At 37.9% G+C, this 20,904-nt stretch overlaps 1 protein-coding gene across 2 annotated transcripts in view; it reads right to left on the bottom strand.

The window, feature by feature from the left end:
• The window catches only part of MAP9 (microtubule associated protein 9), a 70,095-nt gene that overhangs the window by 14,993 nt on the left and 34,198 nt on the right, over positions 1-20,904 (bottom strand). Inside the window, exons 3-6 of one of the 2 annotated variants that reach the window (XM_082758606.1) lie at positions 5,673-5,769; positions 4,270-4,704; positions 1,830-2,029; positions 1,334-1,445 (exon numbers count right to left, since the gene is read on the bottom strand). In XM_082758606.1, the coding sequence (XP_082614732.1) occupies positions 1,334-1,445; positions 1,830-2,029; positions 4,270-4,704; positions 5,673-5,769 (844 nt within the window). The remainder of the gene's footprint in view (positions 1-1,333; positions 1,446-1,829; positions 2,030-4,269; positions 4,705-5,672; positions 5,770-20,904) is intronic. The other variant, XM_082758607.1, reaches the window with a different exon arrangement.

The raw sequence follows: 20,904 nt of genomic DNA, 5'->3' as shown, positions 1-20,904 counted from the left end.
TATAACAACTGTATACAAGCTGTAGGCATCAGAATCTAGACAAGTGTAGTTAAGTTGCAGCAGTTGGTGTGCAGGACACTGTAGACAGCTGATTTACTTTAGACTTCTGACTATATCGTAGCATGAGCTTCACTGAATTTAATGTATAAGTCAGTTTAGCTCTGTTTGCAAAACAGATACAGAGAATTAACCGTAATGAAAAAATGCCACGTAAAACCCATAAGCATTGTTGTAGTTTCCTTAGAAGTTCTAGCTATACCATTTTTATTAGTCTGCTTGGAATCATTACACTTGCACACCTTAGCACCAAATTGAAACCCTTATTTTCCAGTCCCTTTTCCACCACTTGACACCAGCACCTTAACATTCTTCTCCATTTATGCTGTCCCTCCTCATGGAGAATCTACACATTCCAGTACACTGATGCTCATATCCTTTTCCCCATACAAATTTCTCCTTAAATATTGTTCTATTAACAATGCTCAATGTACCAGCAAAACGAAAAAGAACTAAATGTTTAAAGAAACAAAAATTAAACACAGATCTAAGTATATTTGCTATTCACTACCCAGTAATGCTGTGTCTGACTTTTCAACTTCTGTTCACCTTCCTACACTCAGTTCTTCAAGCCAAGTACCTAACTTTGATCTCATTAGGCTGCAGCCCAGTGCACAGACATTACATAGGCCACGCCAACAGCATTTTCCTCACTGTATCCAACAGGCTATGTTACTTATCCACTGGAGTCTTACACACAAAGTACTCCCAGGCATGATAACCTTAACCAATATGAAAGGTGTTTAACAACCCATTCCAGTGCTTTTCAACTTGGGTACATTCCATTTTTGTAACACAGATTTTTTTGTCTGACAAAGGAGACTAAGAAATACCCCCAGACCTGAAAAACAATAACAGCCTGAAGAAGAGAAAGGCTTATCCTAGTCATGTTGATGGCAAAGAAGAAATGAAATTAAAATGACTTGTTTTAAGTCTCAAGGATGCTTAGGCAATGATGCCGACACTTGACTCAAGTCAAAAGTGCAAATTCACTTCTCAGACTTCGATCTGTTCCTCTCCGATCTTAGGACATTTCTAGGACCTAATTTCTAACTACTTGGGTTAATACTACACGTAGACATAATGGCAAGAATGAGGCTGGGCCTTTCTTAGAAGCAGAATACAAGGAGACATGAGGGCAAGAGAAAGATCCTAAATGAATGTAAAGGATGAAATTAAGAAAACCATTGATTTTAAGAAGACTTGAACTGGAAGCTTAGATGTTACCAAGGTATAAATTATGACATTTATCTGGCTGTACATATCTAAGTTCTACCTTGTGAAAGTGGTGTTTCTCCACACATCTGTAAATTGAAGTCTTCAGATCTCTCATTGTGGGAAGTAAAATTAATGGAAAATGGTAGTGAAGTACTTTTTAGCCATGGACCCTTAGATCAGAAAGCGGCAAATAAACAAGTGAGCAATTCATAACAAATCAGAACTATTTAACTTGAGTTTATAATACACTGATAAAATGTTTTTTCAGAACTCTCCAAGTATAATTACTGCCTCACATTCAGAGAAATAAAACCCATCAACCCATTTCTGAACAGCTGCAAAACATAACAAAATCCTGTTTCTAGTTAGAAAGAAAATGAATGATGTTCTCTTATATGCCCCTCAATAGCATTTCCAGAATACTATTGGAAATGTTCTTTTTCCCCACTCCTATATTTCTTACAGAAAATTTTGACAGCTACTAAGTTAATTTTTAAAGTTTCCAATGTAAATGGTAAAAAATAAACACATATACTCTTCATTCTCAGTCTTACTTCAGGACTAGGGCTTTCAGCAAACACTTTTTTCTCAGACGAGGCTGTAGTATTCAGAGAAGTTAGGGATGATGGTGCTGAAAACGAAGACAATCCACGTCTAGGAGTTACTTCTTCTGACTTACTAAATTTATTGTCTTTCATGGGGCTACTTTTTCTCCTGGCACTTCTTGGTTGAGGCGATGCTTTGTAACAGCCACCTAATGAAGGAATGCTGATATTCTCAGATGAAAATGAGTATTATAGTTTAGGTTATGTCTAATTAAAGACATTTTAGTATGGAACACTATTTTGTCAAGTTAGATTCAACTTTTTTCAGTTAAACAAGCTATTTAAATAGTGCATCTGTCTTAACATGGGGCTAAATACAAGCAGCTATATAAGGGATTACTGACAATCAAATTATTGACAATTTTTTTCAGAAAGTTTAATGGAAGTTATAAAGCTTATAACACAATTTCGTAGACAGAAAATCTAGAAACTTTTTTTTTCCTTTTTTTTTTTTTTCCCATTTATCATTCTCTCTATGTATATATTGAAACTACATGTACATGTAAGAACTTACCTGCAGTCAGAGACAACTGAAAAGTTTTCATAAAAAGAAAAGTGAGCGTGTATGTAACAGCACTGTTGTAAGAAAACTTTTTTGTTATTCTGCTTAACTCTCTTTATCTACTAGAGAAAATATAAAGGGAAGACTGCTTCTCTCCATATGGTGCAGAGCAAAAAAACCCTGGGTAGAAGGCATCATGAGAAATGTGGTCAGAGGAAGGCCCACAGTATACAACCACCTTCTTCAGTGATGTCTCCGTTCCTTCCCTAAGTCAGACACTGAGCAGCAGATCTACTATGCAATGGTTTCTCAGAGATTTCTATCCTTTGGCTCCTAAACTTCTTCCAATCTTCCTCACATTTTCTCCCCCCTACCCTGCCACTGACAAGATCAACAGCTTTCTATGTGCCTTTTGCTTGATGTATGTAGAGACACATGGAAACACATATCTAATTTTGCAGACTGACACGGAAATGTTACCTATTAAGTCCTTGCTCATATACACCTATCACAGGAAATGAGAGAACCACCATGGCCATTCAGCACATTCAGCAGTGTAAAGCCTAATTATACAGTTATGGTGAAGTTTTGAGAGCTGAGAGGTCACAACAGTATCTTACAAGTGACTTATGGCACGGCAAAACTGTTAGTGCACACTAACATCAAATGAGCAGACAAAGCTGGTAAGCCTTTCGTTGGTGGAGTCCTCTGTTGGCTAGGGATGTATTTATCTAATATGAATAAGTTCACAACAGTTGACCATTGAAGACAATATACTAGCATTTACATGAGGAAAATGTTTTTTCTCCAACGTTTTTTCTGCCCATGTAAAAACTACACAGGCATTCTGGCCATGAAAGAAAGACATCTAGAGTGCCTAGCTGCACAATCAAGTATCTGGCACTTTGGTGCCATCATGTGGAAAGAAAAAAAGTAGTAGATACCACTAATTATGCTTTATCATTTTCAAAGTTGTCATCTTCTGTCACAGGTAATGATCACCCATAAATTCCTCTTGAAAAAAAAAAACAAAAAATGTATAATGGAAACAGAGCACAGAAAGTTCTTCCCATACTGGCAAGTAGGTAAAAAACACGAAGTCTTTCAACTTTTAAAATTTTTAAAAGTACATACAGCCAACAACAGAATTCTAAGTTTTGCTTTGCATATTATAAAATAAATTAGCTCTTATAATGAAACACTGAAGTCCTCTTTATGCTCTTTATGTCACTAAACTTTTTTTTTTTTTTTTTTTTTTGAATATGCATCCAAAGTAGCTCAGTAGCTACAAAGTAAAAGATCATTTTAAGTCCTGGCTTTGTGGTGGTAAGAAGTATAGCATCCATAACATTTTGGTTATGGCTCATATTCTGACTTTCTATTACACAACAGCAGCATGAAATCTCAGCATCACGACTTCAGCACTGTATTTGTGAACACTGTGTTCCAACTTCATTGGCCGTGGAGAGGAAGGCCTGTTTAATGACCTTTCCATTAATGGGTGGGTGGATGCCATGAACATTGTGTAAACATGGCTCTCTGTGTTATGCACACACAGAGGAGGCAAAGCTTTAGCCCTCCCACACCTTCCATGCAGAGGTACTGATGGAAAAGTAAACTTTAAGTACCCAAACGGTTGGTTTCCACCTCCTGAAAGGAAAAGACAGATAGGGAACTGCTTGATCCTTGACACACCATGGTTCAGATTCACATCCAAGCAGGTTATCAAAACATGTATTATTAGAAGAACATTAAATAAATACATCAAAAGTCAAAACAATTGAAAATATACTTAACACATAAAATAACCCTAATAACAACACATTTAAAATAATATAATATGGCTAAGCAAGCAACAGCAACAATATTCAAGTGCTTTCTTTTCACCTGATGCTGATGTATTTCTTGTTTTGTGCATCCTTGGCTTTGGTATTGGTTTCTTTTCCTTTTGATCCAGTGTAACAGACTTTCTTTCTTTCTTTAGTTCAGGCATAGGCAAATCATTGCAGTGGTCAATCTCACTCATATGACACTGTAATTCAGCAGCTGAATGCTCTTCATTATTTTTTCTGTCATTGTCTTCATTTTTACTTTCCAAACAGTGCACTTCATTTATTCTGTCATGTATGTTTTCACTTTCTGAAAGTGTTTTTTGCTGAAGTTTCCTTTCATGAAAGGATAAACTCAAGTCATCAACACCTTCATTTTCCAAGTCAGCTGCTTTTTGTGATGCACCATCATCTGAGAGAGGACTCTCAGAATCAACAGATTTCTTAGTGCTGTCAGCATCTGAATTACTTTTATGACGTTCCTCCACAATACCTGAAAATAGTACATTAGCAGCTTTTGAGACAAATGGAAAAATACAGAACACATAAACGATATATTCTATGATTTAAATGTGTTTTTCATATAATTTTCTTATATTTGAATATACTTTCCACTCCAAAGTTACGGTTCACATGTTTTTTAAAAATATGTTTATCTTTCTGTAGACTGTTATTACTAATTTACTTTATTTCAGATTTAAATACTCAAGAGAGATGACAAAAAATGCTGTCATAGTTGAGTACAATAGTTAATCCATGAGGAGCTTCTTTATAAAGCTTGTCTGCACAGGGAAATCAAAGCATCCCACCGACTTTTAAAAGATGCTTCAAATGTAAGCAAAAACACAGGTATTACATACAGGTAGTCATTTTAGAAACACATTACAATATTCAAGATTCATATTTCTCTTAATATGCAGCACTGTATCAGGAATTCACCATATCAGTCATTAGGTCAACCTAATTAGCCTAAACATAAACATTACCAAGTGTCAAATGCATCCTGGCCCTGGAAAAATTGCCAGACCAAACCTGTTTCTGGCTTGCTTACACTGCCAGGCAAGCATGCTCTGCAGCACATCTTGCATCTCAGATTGTCCTGTCTGGTAAAACAATAAATCAGCATTATGGCTTTCTCTCTGACCATGTCAACTCTTTTCTCTCTGCCCATTTATGGTACTGTGCACTGTCTCATCCAGGTGCAGATTTAAAAGCTTGGCTTAGATATTTCATAGCTATAAGAAACAGCACATACTGTGTCTAGTCTAGCAGGTTGGCAACACCCCTAACTTTGCCAGGAACACAGCTCCTAATTTTGTAGTGTAGGACAAAGTGCTTCAGAAATTGATAGAATATGAATCTTGGAACATTCATGCATATCAACTCACAAAGATTCCTTGTGATCTACTAATGAGTTAAGAACAGAAAAAAAGCAGGTAAAAATTTTTAATTCTGTCTTACCATTTAACATGTCAACTTCTTCACTCTCAAAGTCATCTGAGTAAACAGCTGTTTGTTCCCTTGCTGCATGAGCAGAAATTGCTTCTTGTAGCTCACCCTGAAATGGGATTACAAATAACTTTCATACAGAAGTTTCGCTTCTTCAGCACAAATCCCCTCCTCCAACACATGCATAAGTAAAACTGTGCAACGGAGATTACCCCTTTTAACTTTAAATTCCTAAGAAGGGTAAGTACAACACAGTGTTTTCACTCCACCCTCATTCTCCCCATTTTTAAGCGTTAAAAATGCCTCCACGTATTCAGCAGCGTGGCCAGCTGAGGGCAGCCTTTGCCCACGAACTACACGTCCTATTTTCTCTCGTTAATTTCACCTGCAAAGCCGCTCGGCAGGACGGGGCAGTGCTACGACCACCCCTCCGCAGCAGGGGAACGCAGGCGCGCAGAGACTCCCGCCGACTTGCCTAAAACCCTAACTTGTGGCTTGTGGGGGGGATCAGAGGAGGCAGCAGCCGAACAAGGCGCCGATCCCAAGCTTTCCGCTCCCCCCCGATGCCCAACCAGCCGCCTTCCCCTGCACACCCGACCTGCTCCCGGGGCCTGCGGCTCCCCTGCGCCGCGCCTCTGGGCGCCCCCGCCCGCCTGCCGCCGCCTTGCCCCGGCGTGGCTCCCGCCTGCCGCCCCTGCGCCTTGCGGCGTCCCGCCTGGCTGCGGCCGCGGGCCACGGGCTGCCTTCGGCCGTCCCGCATGGCCGCCTGCTCCCGCACGGCCGGCCCCGCCGCCCGCATTGCCCGTCGCCTGGCGACGCCGTCGCCGCGCAACCGGGAGCGGACAAAGGGCGGGCGGAGGCCCGGGTGGGGGGGGGGACTCAAGGGGCCGCCGCCCCGCTGCGGGCTGTGGGCTGTGGGCTGTGGGCTGTGGGCTGTGGGCTCCGGCTGAGGAGGGCGGCAGGCGGCAGGCCCCGGAGGTTGTGGGCACCGCCGAGCGCCCTCCTTCTTGCCCGAGGCGCTCCCTTTGTTTGCTGGTGCCGTTCTGCTCGGGGTTTTTATTTTCCCTGTCGTCGTACTCTCAGTCCGTACCACAAGAATAAAATACTGTAAAAGCCCTTCATGCTTTTCCTGAAGGGGTTTCTACTTTCTACTGCTTAGGCTGGAGATAGGGCTCAGCGGTGGGTACATCTATGCATCTAAATTTGGGCTGAAAACCTACTTCATCTGTGCTTTGCAGAATACATTACGGTTTGAGAACCCGTGCCTATGTCCTATGTGTAACCCGCATTCCTGCTACCATGCAGTGGATACACGCACTCCACTCCCTCCATGCCACCGCAGTAAGACTGGAGGGACACGTTTTCATCCACCCCATTCTCAGAGGCAGGTGGCTGTCCAAAAACTTCCACTATGGATTCAAGTGGACAGCTCTTTCTCTAAGGAACGAACTCAGTGTAGCGCTTTCTGCAAAAAAATAAATTCATAGAACCCATGCATTAGTTTGAATGAAATCCTAGGGATGAAAGAACAATAGTGACATCAAAATAAATTACCTGGTGCTCACGTCTCCCGATACTCTGATTCTTATTTCCCAAAAGGTGCTTGTGCAACACACCAACAAATACCAACCTGCAGCTGACCAGGTGCTTTGCTAAGCAGCACACGTCCTGCTAAACCGACAGTCTGACGGGCCACCTGTAATCTGTATGAGCAATTCAGGGATGCAGGCAATCAAACGCCAGGATGCTCTGGGAATATTGATCTCATGCATCAAAAGAAAATTGCCGGTTTCAGGACCACATACAGATATGGAATATTCTTCCATCAGTTTAAATGGTTGTGTTCTCTGCCTTTCTAAAATAAGAGTTTTTGTCTTTCCAGTGTTTCAGTTGTCTTAGCAATAATAAAGGACTTTTGACGTGCTCTCTGCACTTGTATTATATTTGCATATATTAATCTTCCCCAAAATGCACTGCACTTTCCAATGTTGTACAGAAGATAATATCTCTGACAGAAACCATGAGAGAATATATAGGGCACAGACTAAAGCTTTAGGACTTCTTCTACCACTTGTTTATTTTTGAGAATTACATTTTAAAAGCAGTGCAGATAAGCAAAGGCCACAACACATTGAGGAGAAAGAGGCCCCACATTCTAAAGAGCAACCCTAGCGTTAAACTAGCAAATAATTGTGAAACATTATTTGACATTTGTGTACCATCTGTGAGCAGCAGTTTATTTTAATTTCTTTATGACCAGCTAATGCTTGGTCTGCTGACTATTCATGTATCTTGTTGAGAGTTACACTTGATGCGCAATATTTTTTTCTTCTTATATTTGAGTCTGTGCTGTGCCATCTCTCCATGGAAGCTGAAACTGGACATGTTTAAGTAAAAAAGAAGAAATGCATATGTTCTTTCTCTGTAGTAATGTTAGCAGTTGCTGTTGAAGGCTAAGTTATGTAATATTACAAACATCTGAGATGGTGATTTTATTAGACTCCAGAAGGTGGCAGCAAAATGTTTTAAGATTAAAAAAAAAAAAAAAAAAAAAAAAAAAAAAGGTTTATTTTTGACTTGCCTGCTTTATTCTAGTTTCTTTTACCTTACAGTTGATGTGCATGGTATTTTTGGACAGGCATTGCATTTATTTAGATCATTTTTCCAGCCTTGCACACTCTATATAGAAGGAAGATTTGGTTTAATTATGTTATTTATATAAGTGAGACAATGGAGCCTAATATCAACAATATTATTAAATATTAAATGCTTGGAGTTCATAGGATGTGAGAACAAAGATCAATACTGTCAGAAATAAAGAACTCAAAATGCATGAAGATGTTTTTGTCAGAACACACAAACATCAGGTCTGCATCTTACAGTCTTACCTCGAGCAAAAAGCCCATTGACACCCACTGAAGGCTTATTGAAAACAAAAATCATAAGATTTTATGTGCTGAAAGTTATCACTAATGTCTTTTTTTTTTTTTTAATTAATAACTGCTGAATAAATCATAAATATAAATTTGACAAAGAAATGTACACTAGAAGGTGAAGTTGCTATGTCTCTCACACATGTACATGGAGCACTGAGAAAAACACTAAATAATCCCAGCAATTATATTAATTTTGCTAAAATAAATGTAGAAGTAGCATTTAATTCTGTTGCCCAAATGTATGTTAGTCTCTGCCCTGTCCAGAAGGTTGAAAAACAACCATTTTAAGACAAACAATCCAAAAATGTTACACTGGCAAGCATCACAATGCAATGTAATTCTAGCCTGGAAACAAACAAACAAACAAACAAACAAAAATTTATGTACAGAAAGCATTTGGGTATGATGAGTTTTTCAGATGGTTAACTCATATGCACATCTATTACTGTGTGCCATATCTTGAAGAGCTATGTCTGTCTGGCCAAAATATACTATCCTTTTTCTGGCTATCTGAAAGTAAAAACAGAAGTATAATCAACCTTATCTTATGCCTTTAGGCTAGGTCTGCTGGAGAAGATCTGCAAGTCATCCAGCATTGACATGGAGGAGCTGGGTTTGACCTTAGCTACCTCAGAAGATGAGAGCAGAGTCACTGGGTTGGGAAAACATTCTGCATAGTTTGAGCTCAGAAAAAGCTACATAATTTCATAGGCAAGTTTGCAGCACATGCTATCTCAGCCACTCTCAGCAAAGTTGCCCAAAACAGCTTAAAACAGCTCTGGAGTAACTAACTGCAAAAGCAGCCAGTATAGCAAAGGAATGTGCAACAGCACTTCTGCCTTTTGTTCTTTTCATCAGTATTATTTTGAGTTAAATGTCATTCTTTCTCAGGGAACAGTCTATTCAAAACATGACATTACCAATCTAACTGGAAAGTATTTGACAACTCACCTTAATTAACTTAACTCATATTGGCAGTCCTTTACAAGTATCCCTGGATTATTTCACAGCTACTTCTGCCAGAGTGGAAGGCCTTGGGCTGTTCTTATAAAAACACTTTTTTGTACCTCTTAGTCACTTCTGGGAAGACAGACTCAGGTGTATTCCATAGCTGTCCGATTCCTTCCTTCCTTCCTTCCTTCCTTCCTTCCTTCCTTCCTTCCTTCCTTCCTTCCTTCCTTCCTTCCTTCCTTCCTTCCTTCCTTCCTTCCTTCCTTCCTTCCTTCCTTCCTTCCTTCCTTCCTTTTTAATTACTATTTTTCTTAAAACAAACTGTCATTCTTTAATTATTAGTACAGCAGCTTGGTCCTCACAACATAAATGAAAAAGGTTGTATTCCAATAGATTACAAAGTACTGTGGTTTTCATCACATCTGGGACCACAAGAAAGAAAAGTAGTCAGATTGAAACATCAGCTTAAAATTTAGCTTGACTTTTTCTTCATCATTTATTATTTTACTGGAACTGTATTCAATGGTTTCCTACTATGTTTCCAGAGGAGAACAGCTAAAGTTTGTAATGCATTCTTAATGCATTGAACATAGTAATATCCATAAAACATGCTGCTATGGAAATTAGGTAGGAAATCCACATTGTCATCAAATTCATACTCTCACTTTTATATCTTGATCTTGATTTGCAAGTAGTTTAAGACAATTCTGTCAGGATAAGGAGGTATGCCAGCTTCAATTGGTAGATTATTGGTCTCAGGCATATTACCTTCAAACCTGAATTTGATAAATTTAATATATATAGGAGTAAGCATGGATGTCTGCAAAACTGAGGCAAAAGGTGGTTAAAGCAAATAAATTCATGACAAATTAATTTATATAGCAGTATGTAGAGGCCCAAGTCTTTATGACTGGTTAATTTAGTCCTGAGCATTAGACTTAGAAGCAGTGGATGGAGGCAGATATCAAGAAAAATAAATAAAATAAAATAAAATAAAATAAAATAAAATAAAATAAAATAAAATAAAATAAAATAAAATAAAATAAAATAAAATAAATAAAAGGTGTTATTTATCTTTTAAAGTTATTTTAAGCTGCTTTTTTTTTTTTTTTTTTTTTTTTTTTTAATAGTACTTGATGTGATTTTAAGGAAACACCACAAACAGAAAAAAGAGAAATGAGACACAGCTGTCTTGCTGTCTTCTTGTTGGGCTTGGCCATACTAACAGACAGTGAACTTTTCAAACAGACAAAGCTTGTGTGTGTTACTGACAGCAGATTAGACTTCCGGTAAGGGGAGTCAGAAAATGCAAACCTTTTCATGTTAAGTGGAGTCACTTTGTGTACAAATGAATCAAGCTACTGGTATCTTTTGTATCTAGATACATTCTCCTTTTAAAGCCTTGCAGATGTGAGCTCTGGTTAAATAAACACCGCTGATAGAAACCTCACAGGCTTGTAGTTTCACTAAACATCTCTCAGTCCTGAAGCATTCGATGTCTAATGCCGTATTAATGCTGACAAGAAAACCCAACAGCTGTTAAGTGCTGAGCAGCAACTTAGGCCTTTAATGTTATGGCACATTTCACAGTGAGAGGAAGAAGGTTTGTCAGATTATCACCTGCACATTTGAGAAGTGTCAGGACTCCAGCTGTTTCCACCTGCAGGGTCACCAGAGATGGGTACACAGGACCTTGGGTTAAAGACTTGGACAATGTCCTGCAGCCTTGCAGCCCCAAGGGACAAGAAGTCTGACATCATTAAAATTAATCAGAGAAAATAGATGCAGTAAAAGGCCAAATTTAATTGCTTTGTGGTCAGAAAGATCGACCGACTAATTCTCACTGACAATAATAATGTCTGCTCCTGCTCTTTATGTCTATAGTCCTCCCTTGATGCCTTTTAGTTTGCAGTGCTATTATGGTTCACTAGGGCAGGAAGATTTAAAGGAAAATAATGCTGCCAGGTCTGACTTTGCTACCATTCCCTAATGATGACAGAGCTTCACAGTGCAAGTAGTTTGGGCAAGTAAAGTTGTGTGATTAATATACCTGAGGAAGTGTAGCAAAGCTAAGGCCCATTAGGAGCATATTGACTGTATTACCCTGGTTATGCTTTTTGAATTTGTAACTGATACAGAGGAACAACTTTTTATCTTTGGAATATCTTTCAGTATACTTACATGAACCTCATTGGTACAATGTCTGAGGACTTAGTTTTAAAGGGAGTTACTGATTCTCCCTGCTAGATTGCTGAAAGAAGGGATTATTATTCCCATTTTATGTATGTAGAGATAAGATTCAGGACCTACACTAGCGACCCAAAGGAATGCAAAAATTTTATAGTGTTGCAATTTGGAGAGGTTTCGATCATCTTTTTTTTTTTTTTTTTCCCCACTCATTTAGGCCCCTAATAGGTGAAGCAAATTTAGACATTGTAGGTGATGGCTTGTACCTACCAGAGGCAGTGCTGTACAAGAAGCAGAAGGATCTGCAGAGCTTCAGTAATGTGTTTCACTGCTTGATAGAAGATTTAAGCACTTGCAAACAGCCTCCTTTTGTGTGTGTGTGTTTTTGTTTGCTTGTTTGTTTTTGTTTGTTTAGTAAAGCAGCTGTCGAATGGCATTTTTTTCTGCATATACTGCAGACAACATATGTATTTATGAAAACGTAGTAGAGCCCCTCTACTGAAGAAATACTGCAGACAACTGTAGTATCTTGTTGGACATTTCCTATTTTCTATTTAGCACATAAATGGGTAAATCACAGAACATCTTGCAGATGGGACCCCTGCTTTCCTTAGCTGCAGATGCACTGCCCTCAGTTGCACCTTTAGAGGAGAGCCATTTGAAGGGAGGGCTCTCACACACCCTTTCCGTTTTCTAGGCCAGCCAATGCATGCACAATGTTAGCCTCAGGCTGAGCTCTGCAATGGTGACACCAGAGAGACCTGCAAAATATATGCTTCAGATTTTGTGTAGTTCCTGTGAAGACCATGATGCTTTATGATATTTCTCTTGCAGATTAAGAATTGTATTGACTTTCCCTATCATTAATATTGTTGTGTACTTTTATGTCATTTCTACAAGGGTTATGGAAAGAACATTTCATTCAGACTTGCTAAAGGAAAGCGTTGATTATCCCTAGCACTTGGAAACAAACAATCCAAGTCAGTTATCTGGAACACTAAATTAAACCCTGTATTTGCAAAAGAAGCTTAACAGTTCATCTTTTCTTGTTCTTCATGTTTCCTTCCTTCCGTCTGGTGACTTATTTTACAGTCTCTGTAACTGATTTGAAATTTTGCAGCTGCTGAGGTTAGTCAGCTTCAGTTTAACAGCAGATGTCCTCAGTACTAATCTGTCCTTCAAGTGAGCTTTCTTTCCATTTCCTATTTATTTTCCAAATTGGTTAGCCATCACTTGGGGGGATTATCAAAAGCTGCTGTAAGACTGGTTGGTTCTCCATGCCAAGGCTCTCCAGCCTGCTATGTCAGAGGAGAAAGCTGAACAGGAGTCAGGAATAGGTATGTCAAGATCTGTTCTATATGTCTGAGGTATGTGGAAATGTTTCTGGGTACAAATCCAGCACACTGAAGCATTACAGACAAAGATTATTACTTTAAAATGATATTCTAAAACTGGACGCTGTATCTGGAAGACCATTTGTAATGTGAGCTTATTCACCATTTTTAATATCTTGGTTTCCATGCTTGTTCTTTTAAAGTGACAGTGGCTGATGCTGAAGCTACTATTTTCCTGAGGTTAAAATTTACTCTTTAAAACAAGTGGTTTAAAAACTACTTTCTACCTGTCAGTAACCCTCCCCCCCACACACACATTTATGCTACAGCATCTATCTAACTGCCTGACTGCCCATCTATTTACTTAATTGTTGGGCTCTCTGTGTTGAAAATAGACACTGGGATACTTCAAGAAAGGAACCAGCATGATGCTTTTCATCTTTTGCCTATGAATTATCCATAGGATAGCAAATGCACTTCACACCAATGATATTTTCTGAGGCTTTATAGCTCTATAACCTTGACAAGCTTCAGATGCAATATTAACAGGCAGTGTCAACGAAACAGAAATTATTTACTCAGCTGCTGAGAATCTATCCCTGATAATAGAGCTGTGAACTGTGAAAGCCATTTAATGACAAAATACAGCTGGGAACTGCATTTTGTCTTGTATCAAAACATTATTTTTCCTGTAGAAGAAGAATAATGGAAAGCAGATCTAGACGAGGTAGTAATCGCATGCTGATCTTTTTATGCAATGTTTCATTAAAAAGTCTTTTTTTCTAATGATGTGAGAGACCCATTTGCACTGCATTGAGTTGCTAAATGGATTGTGCAGTGCTTTTCCTAGACGAGATTGTTGCCTCTTTCTCTTTGGGTTTTCTACTGCTGATTTTTTTTTCCAAATACAGTTATTTACCCCATAATTCAAATGAAACATGCTAGCTGTACCACCGAATCATCTGGGGAAATGCTGTGCAACTCAGGCAGCGCCAGGAAGAAGCACAGCTCACTTCACACTGTCTTTTGAGCAGTGGCAGCACTGACAGATGCCGTTGGCTTACTGGACCAGCGTACCTATTACAGACCTAATGGGATTTCCTCTAATACTATCTGCTTACTTTTCATGTCTCATTTTGTCTCCAAAATCACCAAGGGACCCTTGGAAATCAGTGGGAACCTACCGGAAACAAGCTTTTTTCCTTCTGACTTCTTTTTCTAATTTGTGTGGCCAGCCACTGGAAGAAGGCCCTTAGGAAAGTCCTGTTTTTTTTCCTCTTTTTCCTTACAATCCAGTAAACACTCATTCAAAACAGGAAAAATCTCCAGCAATATTATGTCCATTATACATGCTTAAACAAACTGATTTCAATGCAATAAAAGGCAGTGGCTTTAATATATGTTAATCCATGCATTTGAGACATATAAAGCATTCAGTGGTGGCCTAATTCTGCGCTACTGGTTTTAGCAGCAAGACTATAATGATCTGTAAAGGGGTAGAGCGTGGATACTGAGGATTTTTTTTTAATTCTTTACCAACGTGTTAATCTCTGTGAGGACATAATCATCAGGTATCAAGTTCCAGTCTTTTATCTGCGGTTTAGTATGGTGTAATGAGGGGCTTTAGCCAGGTCTGGATGTAGCACAGCAAAGTTGCTAAGTGAGCTCAAACAGGTGCTTCCTAATCAAATGGCACAGTTACACAATTCAGTGCCTCCTCTGCCATCTTAGCTAGCTTTAATCTTACCTAATACAGATAAAAAGACTGATGAAATCAGGGCTGCAGAGACTTCTCTATGCATTGTATAAATCCTGTTGATAACTGCATATGTATTTAGCAACTGACCTCTGCTATGTTGGAAGCTAAGCTGGCTAGAGAAATTTATCCTATGTTGCAGTCAAATGCAATGTGTAGAAAAAAATCCAGTTCCAGAAAATTATTTAGATTCACATTTAAATTGCTGGAGTAAAGCTCAAAAAAAAAAAAAAAATCAGCTGAGTATGATTGAGGATAGGGCCAGTGGGTTTTTTTTTTTGGCTTGGAGCTAACTGCATTAGTTTGAAAAAAGCTGGAGTAATTCTGCAATGTCTTGTAATGAGAATTATCCCTCAATGTTATTATACCACCCTACTTACTCCTCGGAGATAATATCCAAGAAAGCAGAAATAAAGCTAAAGAACAAAGTAGGAGGAATTAGGATTATAGCTCCAGTTCTTCAAATTGACAAGAAGAAAAGTAACCAACCCCAATTTCATTTTCATGTAGTGTCTTTCCTTCCCTGTAATAACAGTGGTGTAATGTAGAACATTATGTAGAATTTCATGTGTTCAAAGCCATTGGTGAATGGTATTTACAGACAACCAGTTTATTGTTTGTTACGACAACAGCAAGTAAATTCTACCTTCCCTTTAAAATAGGGGAAAAGAGCATTATAGTAGAGTCCTGCATTAAAAAAAAAAAAAAAAAAAAAAAAAAGGAAAAATTGAAATTTATATCGCACAATAAAGTATTTAGCTTCCACAGAGATCTGTATGGTTTTAGATGCTTCGGGTGGTTTTTCATTTCTGCCTGAAAATGGTTGCTGCTGGCAAACAGGAAAAAAAAATTACACTATTTTTTTTTTTCCAAGTGGATTAAACATGCAAGATGGTGACCAATGTGACTGCTTAAATTAATCCATCAATTTGAATGTTTAAATAGTCTGCTAATCAACCTGGCTTTGTCATAAGTAGTGACTGCGGCATTTCTTAGTTCTTGGGTGTGCAGTGGGAATACAGGCTTTTTTCATAGTTTCAATCCCATGGAAACTTTAGTGTTATCTTCTGGGAAAGTTCTGTTTGAAAGTCTGTTTGCATGACGTTTTCTCTGTCTTTGTTTTTCTCTCTTACACACACACATAATCATGCATATATTTATATATTATTTCTATCTGTGATGTTAATGTGTACAGATTACTGAATGCACATTATACTACACATATAATATACATGATATAATAATATATATTAGTCTTGGTATTTGAGTTCATATATCCAGTGCCAAAATCATATGCCATATATACAGGTTTTACACAGATGCAGTGAGTGGGCTTTCGCATAGCATTATGTACTGAACAAATGCTCTCCTTGAAGTTTGTTAAGAGTTTTACCACTGACTTCTACGTGTGTAGATTTAGCCCATGGCTATGAATTCTTGTGAAGTGTATATTCCTTCTGGATTACATCTCATTATCCTAAATTAAGCAACTGTACTTCCATTTGGTACAGTTTTTTTTTTTTTTTTTTTTTTTTTTTGAAACAAGAGGCTATGCTAACAGACCTATAGATACTAATTTTGCAGATGTGAAAATTTAGAAGTGCATAGTTTGATTTATTTGCTTGCTTAGTGTTATGTTCTATAATTAGCTTTGGCTTGCTTTCACATGGGACAAAAAATATAACATGGTCCACAGGGAATCATCCAAGTGTGTCAAACTTGGATGTAGAACATAAATCCCTTCAAATTTCATTTTTTTTCTTCCATGCTCTTTATTACTTTGTAACTCTCACTTACTTAAAAAGATTTGCAACATTAGAATATATTTTTGAAGGGTAGAAACTTGTACTGAGAATCTAGGTTTCAGATATCTGGATTCTTTCGTATTTCTTTTAATGGAGTGAGAAAAGATATAATGATGTGCGAAAGGCTCTTGTGATGTCTGCAGTGTCTAAAGTCATATTGAGGCCATGATGAATACACACAGTATATTAAGGAGGGCAGACGGAATACACACACTTCTAAGGGTCAAAGTTTTGGCAGACATAAACACTGTCATATTCTGAGGAGAATCAAGTTTAAATTATATGTATTCTGCTATTCTGCTATCCTTAAATTTTATGGCAATTGCCTATGTAAACATTCTTCCAGGATCTGGGATGAAGTGTTTGAATAATGTATGATACCTTCTCTTCTCTTCTCTTCTCTTCTCTTCTCTTCTCTTCTCTTCTCTTCTCTTCTCTTCTCTTCTCTTCTCTTCTCTTCTCTTCTCTTCTCTTCTCTTCTCTTCTCTTCTCTTCTCTTCTCTTCTCTTCTCTTCTCTTCTCTTCTCTTCTCTTCTCTTCTCTTTTCTCTTCTCTTCTCTTCTCTTTTTTTTTATTTTATTTTTATTTCTCTAGGTTAAAGATGATAATCCAGATTAAGAAAGGAATCAAATTGTAGAACTTTGGTCCTGCATATGAAAGAGACCACTAAGTGCTATACAGCTGCTATAAAGACATATCCAGGGTCCAAGCAAACATTCCTATGTTCAATAACTATGCTAGCAGTGTATTTCCAAAGTTATCCTTAGAAAACAGGTCCCAGTTACTGGAGTAACCTTTAGCACTGAACAGTATTTTGATTTTTTTTTTTTTTTTTCTGTGAGATTTAGCAAAGGTTTTGGAACTAAAAACAAAACTGAAGGATCTTTTCATCAGTTTTCCAAATTATTTCCAAACTTATAATAAAGGAAGGTACTGACAGGTACATCCTCTCTGCTGACTATCACAGTACTGCTAATTGGCTGTGGTCCACAGAGAAACTGTGTTTATTCAGTTCCTAATTGCTTCAATGTTTTCTGTTTTAAATAGGGACTGTGGATCAGAACTGCATTCCTTCTGGAAGACAAGGTGCAGCTGATGCACAGGAACTGCATCTGCATTAAATAATAGGACCTTTGTACTAACCAGTAAAGTCCGGAAACATGCTGTTTTAGTGGCTTTTAGCAAGTTTGAGCATCTGCTCCTACAACACAGGATGTCAGAGTGTATTACTGAGCTCACGTGACTCTAAGGATGGAGAATTTGCCTTTACAAACAACTTTTTTCACTGTTGCTTTGTTGTTTCATACAGGGTTTTGGGTCTTCCAGCCAGCCATATCCTTCCCAAGATTTTTTCTTATGAAGAGTTTGTCATGAGGCTTTGCTTTTCATCTGGGAACTGAACTTCAGAGAGAGCTTGAAGAGGTCATGCCATAGTAGAATTAATCAGAGACATTTGACTAGATGCTGTTGCCTTTCCAAATTCATGATAAGTTTGTAACATTTTTTTTTTTCAAATCAAATCCCTTGACACTCTTTAGAGCTCTTTCATTAATGAAACATGCACAAAAAGCCCTCCTCAAATTTTGAAGATAAATATTTTTGATAATTGACTTTCTTGCCACACAAGGTAATCACCATGCAGTATATTTATAACTTGTATTTCTCTCCAGAATGACATTCTCAGAAATGCATGCTGGTTATGAGGAGTGGAAAAAACCCACAATGCAAGGTTTAGGAAAGCAGTCACACTTCTTGCTGACCACCCATAGAAAGCAAAGGGAAGCTTAGTCCTTAAAATTGTTATTGAAAGCAAGGTAATTCAGGCAAATATCCCATTAATTTTCAGCTACCTCAGAAAGTAATTTAGCTATTGCAATTTTAACAATGCATAGCTGGATTTCAATATCTCTCCAGCAAACTGGTTGCAAACAGAAGACAAAAACACCTGACAGGGCTGAAAACTCAGGAAAACAAAACAAAACACTTTTTTTGAATCTCTTTGAAACTTTTGTTATGAAGAAATTTTATATTAATGTGACCATGAACAGAGCTGCAGTGTAAAATTACATATGAATATGGGAAACAGATTTTTTTTCTCTTTCAAGATATAAATTCTTCTACATACTGCAGATACAGGAAATTGCATATTTCTTTTCCTCAGTTGTGATCTATCCTAGCTTATTTTGCCTTAATCCAAGAATAATAGCATCTAAACCATATCACGTGGAATGCAAGGAAGCTCTAATGGCTGTGAGATACTTACCGAGCATTTGTAATCCCTGACTGGAAGAAAATCGGTAAATCACAGCAGTGAAAAATGCTGATATTTTATTTTTATGCTATGGAAACACTTGCACCCTTAGCGTATATATTTTTTTGGCATGTGGTAAACAGCTATTTTGTGTACCCTGAACACAAAATATTTAAAGACATACTACTAATCTTTGTTTTCATTCATGCTGCTGAAGCAACCTTTGTAACTTCGTATGAACAACTTGTCATCTGGTCCCAAATTCTTTTCTAAGAGCTAAATGCTATTCCTTATCAACACACTCATCCGGACTGCTATTGATCAACTTGCAATTAATCATAGAATATCCCAAGTTGGAAGGGACCCACAAGGATCATTGAGACCAACACTATTAAGCAGTAATATGTTGCTCTGCTGTCCTCAGGACAGCCTGAGAAATCCCTTTCTGTCTTCCAGCTGCTCCAGGCAGGAAAGCTTACCTGCTGGACTGTACCTGCCCTGTGAGTTATCATCCAACCTCAGAGGGACAGCTGGGAGGAAAAGACTGCTGGCAGGAGTTTGGACTGTGACCTACTGAGGTCCCTTCTTCTCTAAATTATTGGATTATGCTGCCTGTTTCGATTTTGCATGAATGTGATGACATTGATCACCTTGAGGCTTTTTGCAAGAATGACTGTGGAATCTGGCCCAACAGCTTTTTGAAACTGTGTTCTTTTCTTCATATACAAATATATGTAAAGGATTCCTATTTTCTACATGTGTATTCAACATTCATAAGTATTTGTTGAATAACTTTTTCAGAAAAATTCAGACTATTTATAGCATATGAGTGGTCACTCGTATAGGAAGGGACAGATTCTGCTCCACAGAAGAATGCGTTTATATTTGCTCTGGTACTACTGCTGATGGTGGAAGTTAGGTAACTACAGGTAACTACATACTTCCAGAATTAACATTACCCTGAGAATATATATATATATATATATATACATATATATATAAAATCTGAGTATGTAACATTTTTAGAAATATCTCGCCAACAACAAATAATGGCATCTTCTGAAAGAATGGCTATTTATTCTCGTTTATTATATTAACAGAATGTGTCTTGATGACTTTTCGATTTATATAACCAACTCTTTTAAGCATTTCCAATGCCATTTCACAGAAAATAAGATCAACATTTCCTTGTGCATTTAGACACTGCCCCATAAACTCAACATCTGGAACTCTTTATAATAAAACTATTAAATACTGTTGTCCTCCAAAAAGACACACAATTTATGTCATAACTGCAGTGGGTGTTGTTACTGTAATCTTACTGCATTTATGGATCACAAAATAAGTAGTGGACAAATCTACGTACGTCAGCTTCTTCAGACAACAAGTTTATGAGAAACTCAAAACAATTAAGAACGTTGTAATCTCTTGGGAGAACATTTAAAAAAATCCAGTAGATAGCATACTGTTAATATAATTGCAAACAGAAATGTTTAAAGTCCATTCAACTGCCAGTTTCCAAGATCTGTTTATATCAACAGTATCTCAACAGTATCTGTGGTTGCTTTTTTTTAACATTTATTATTATTATTATTATTTTTTTTTTTTTGCTACTTGCTGTAGATTACACTACAAAGGCAATGAAGGACAAAGTTTAAAACCCCTCTTGTCTGTTTTTCACTCCTAACATTTCACCATTTCACACATAACATGATTGTGAAGAATGATGCAACCTTTCAGTACTTGAAGGGGATTTGTAAAAGATTTAGATTAGAGGTTAGGAGGAAATTCTTTACTCGGAGAGTGGTGAGGCACTGGAACAGGTTGCCCAGAGAAGCTGTGGATGCCCCATCCCTGGAGGTGTTCAAGGCCAGGTTCAAGGCAACCTGATCTAGTGGGTGGCATCCCTGCCTGTGGTATGGGGGTTGGAACTAGATGATCTTTGAGGTCCCTTCCAGCCCAAGCCATTCTATGATTCTATGATGTTGTCTGTTCCTTCCTTCCTTCCTTCCTTCCTTCCTTCC

This window comes from Aythya marila, assembly GCF_965140915.1.
Source record: "Aythya marila genome assembly, chromosome: 4".
Classification (NCBI taxonomy): Eukaryota; Metazoa; Chordata; class Aves; order Anseriformes; family Anatidae; genus Aythya; species Aythya marila.
This window is presented reverse-complemented; position numbering and strand designations above follow the sequence as displayed.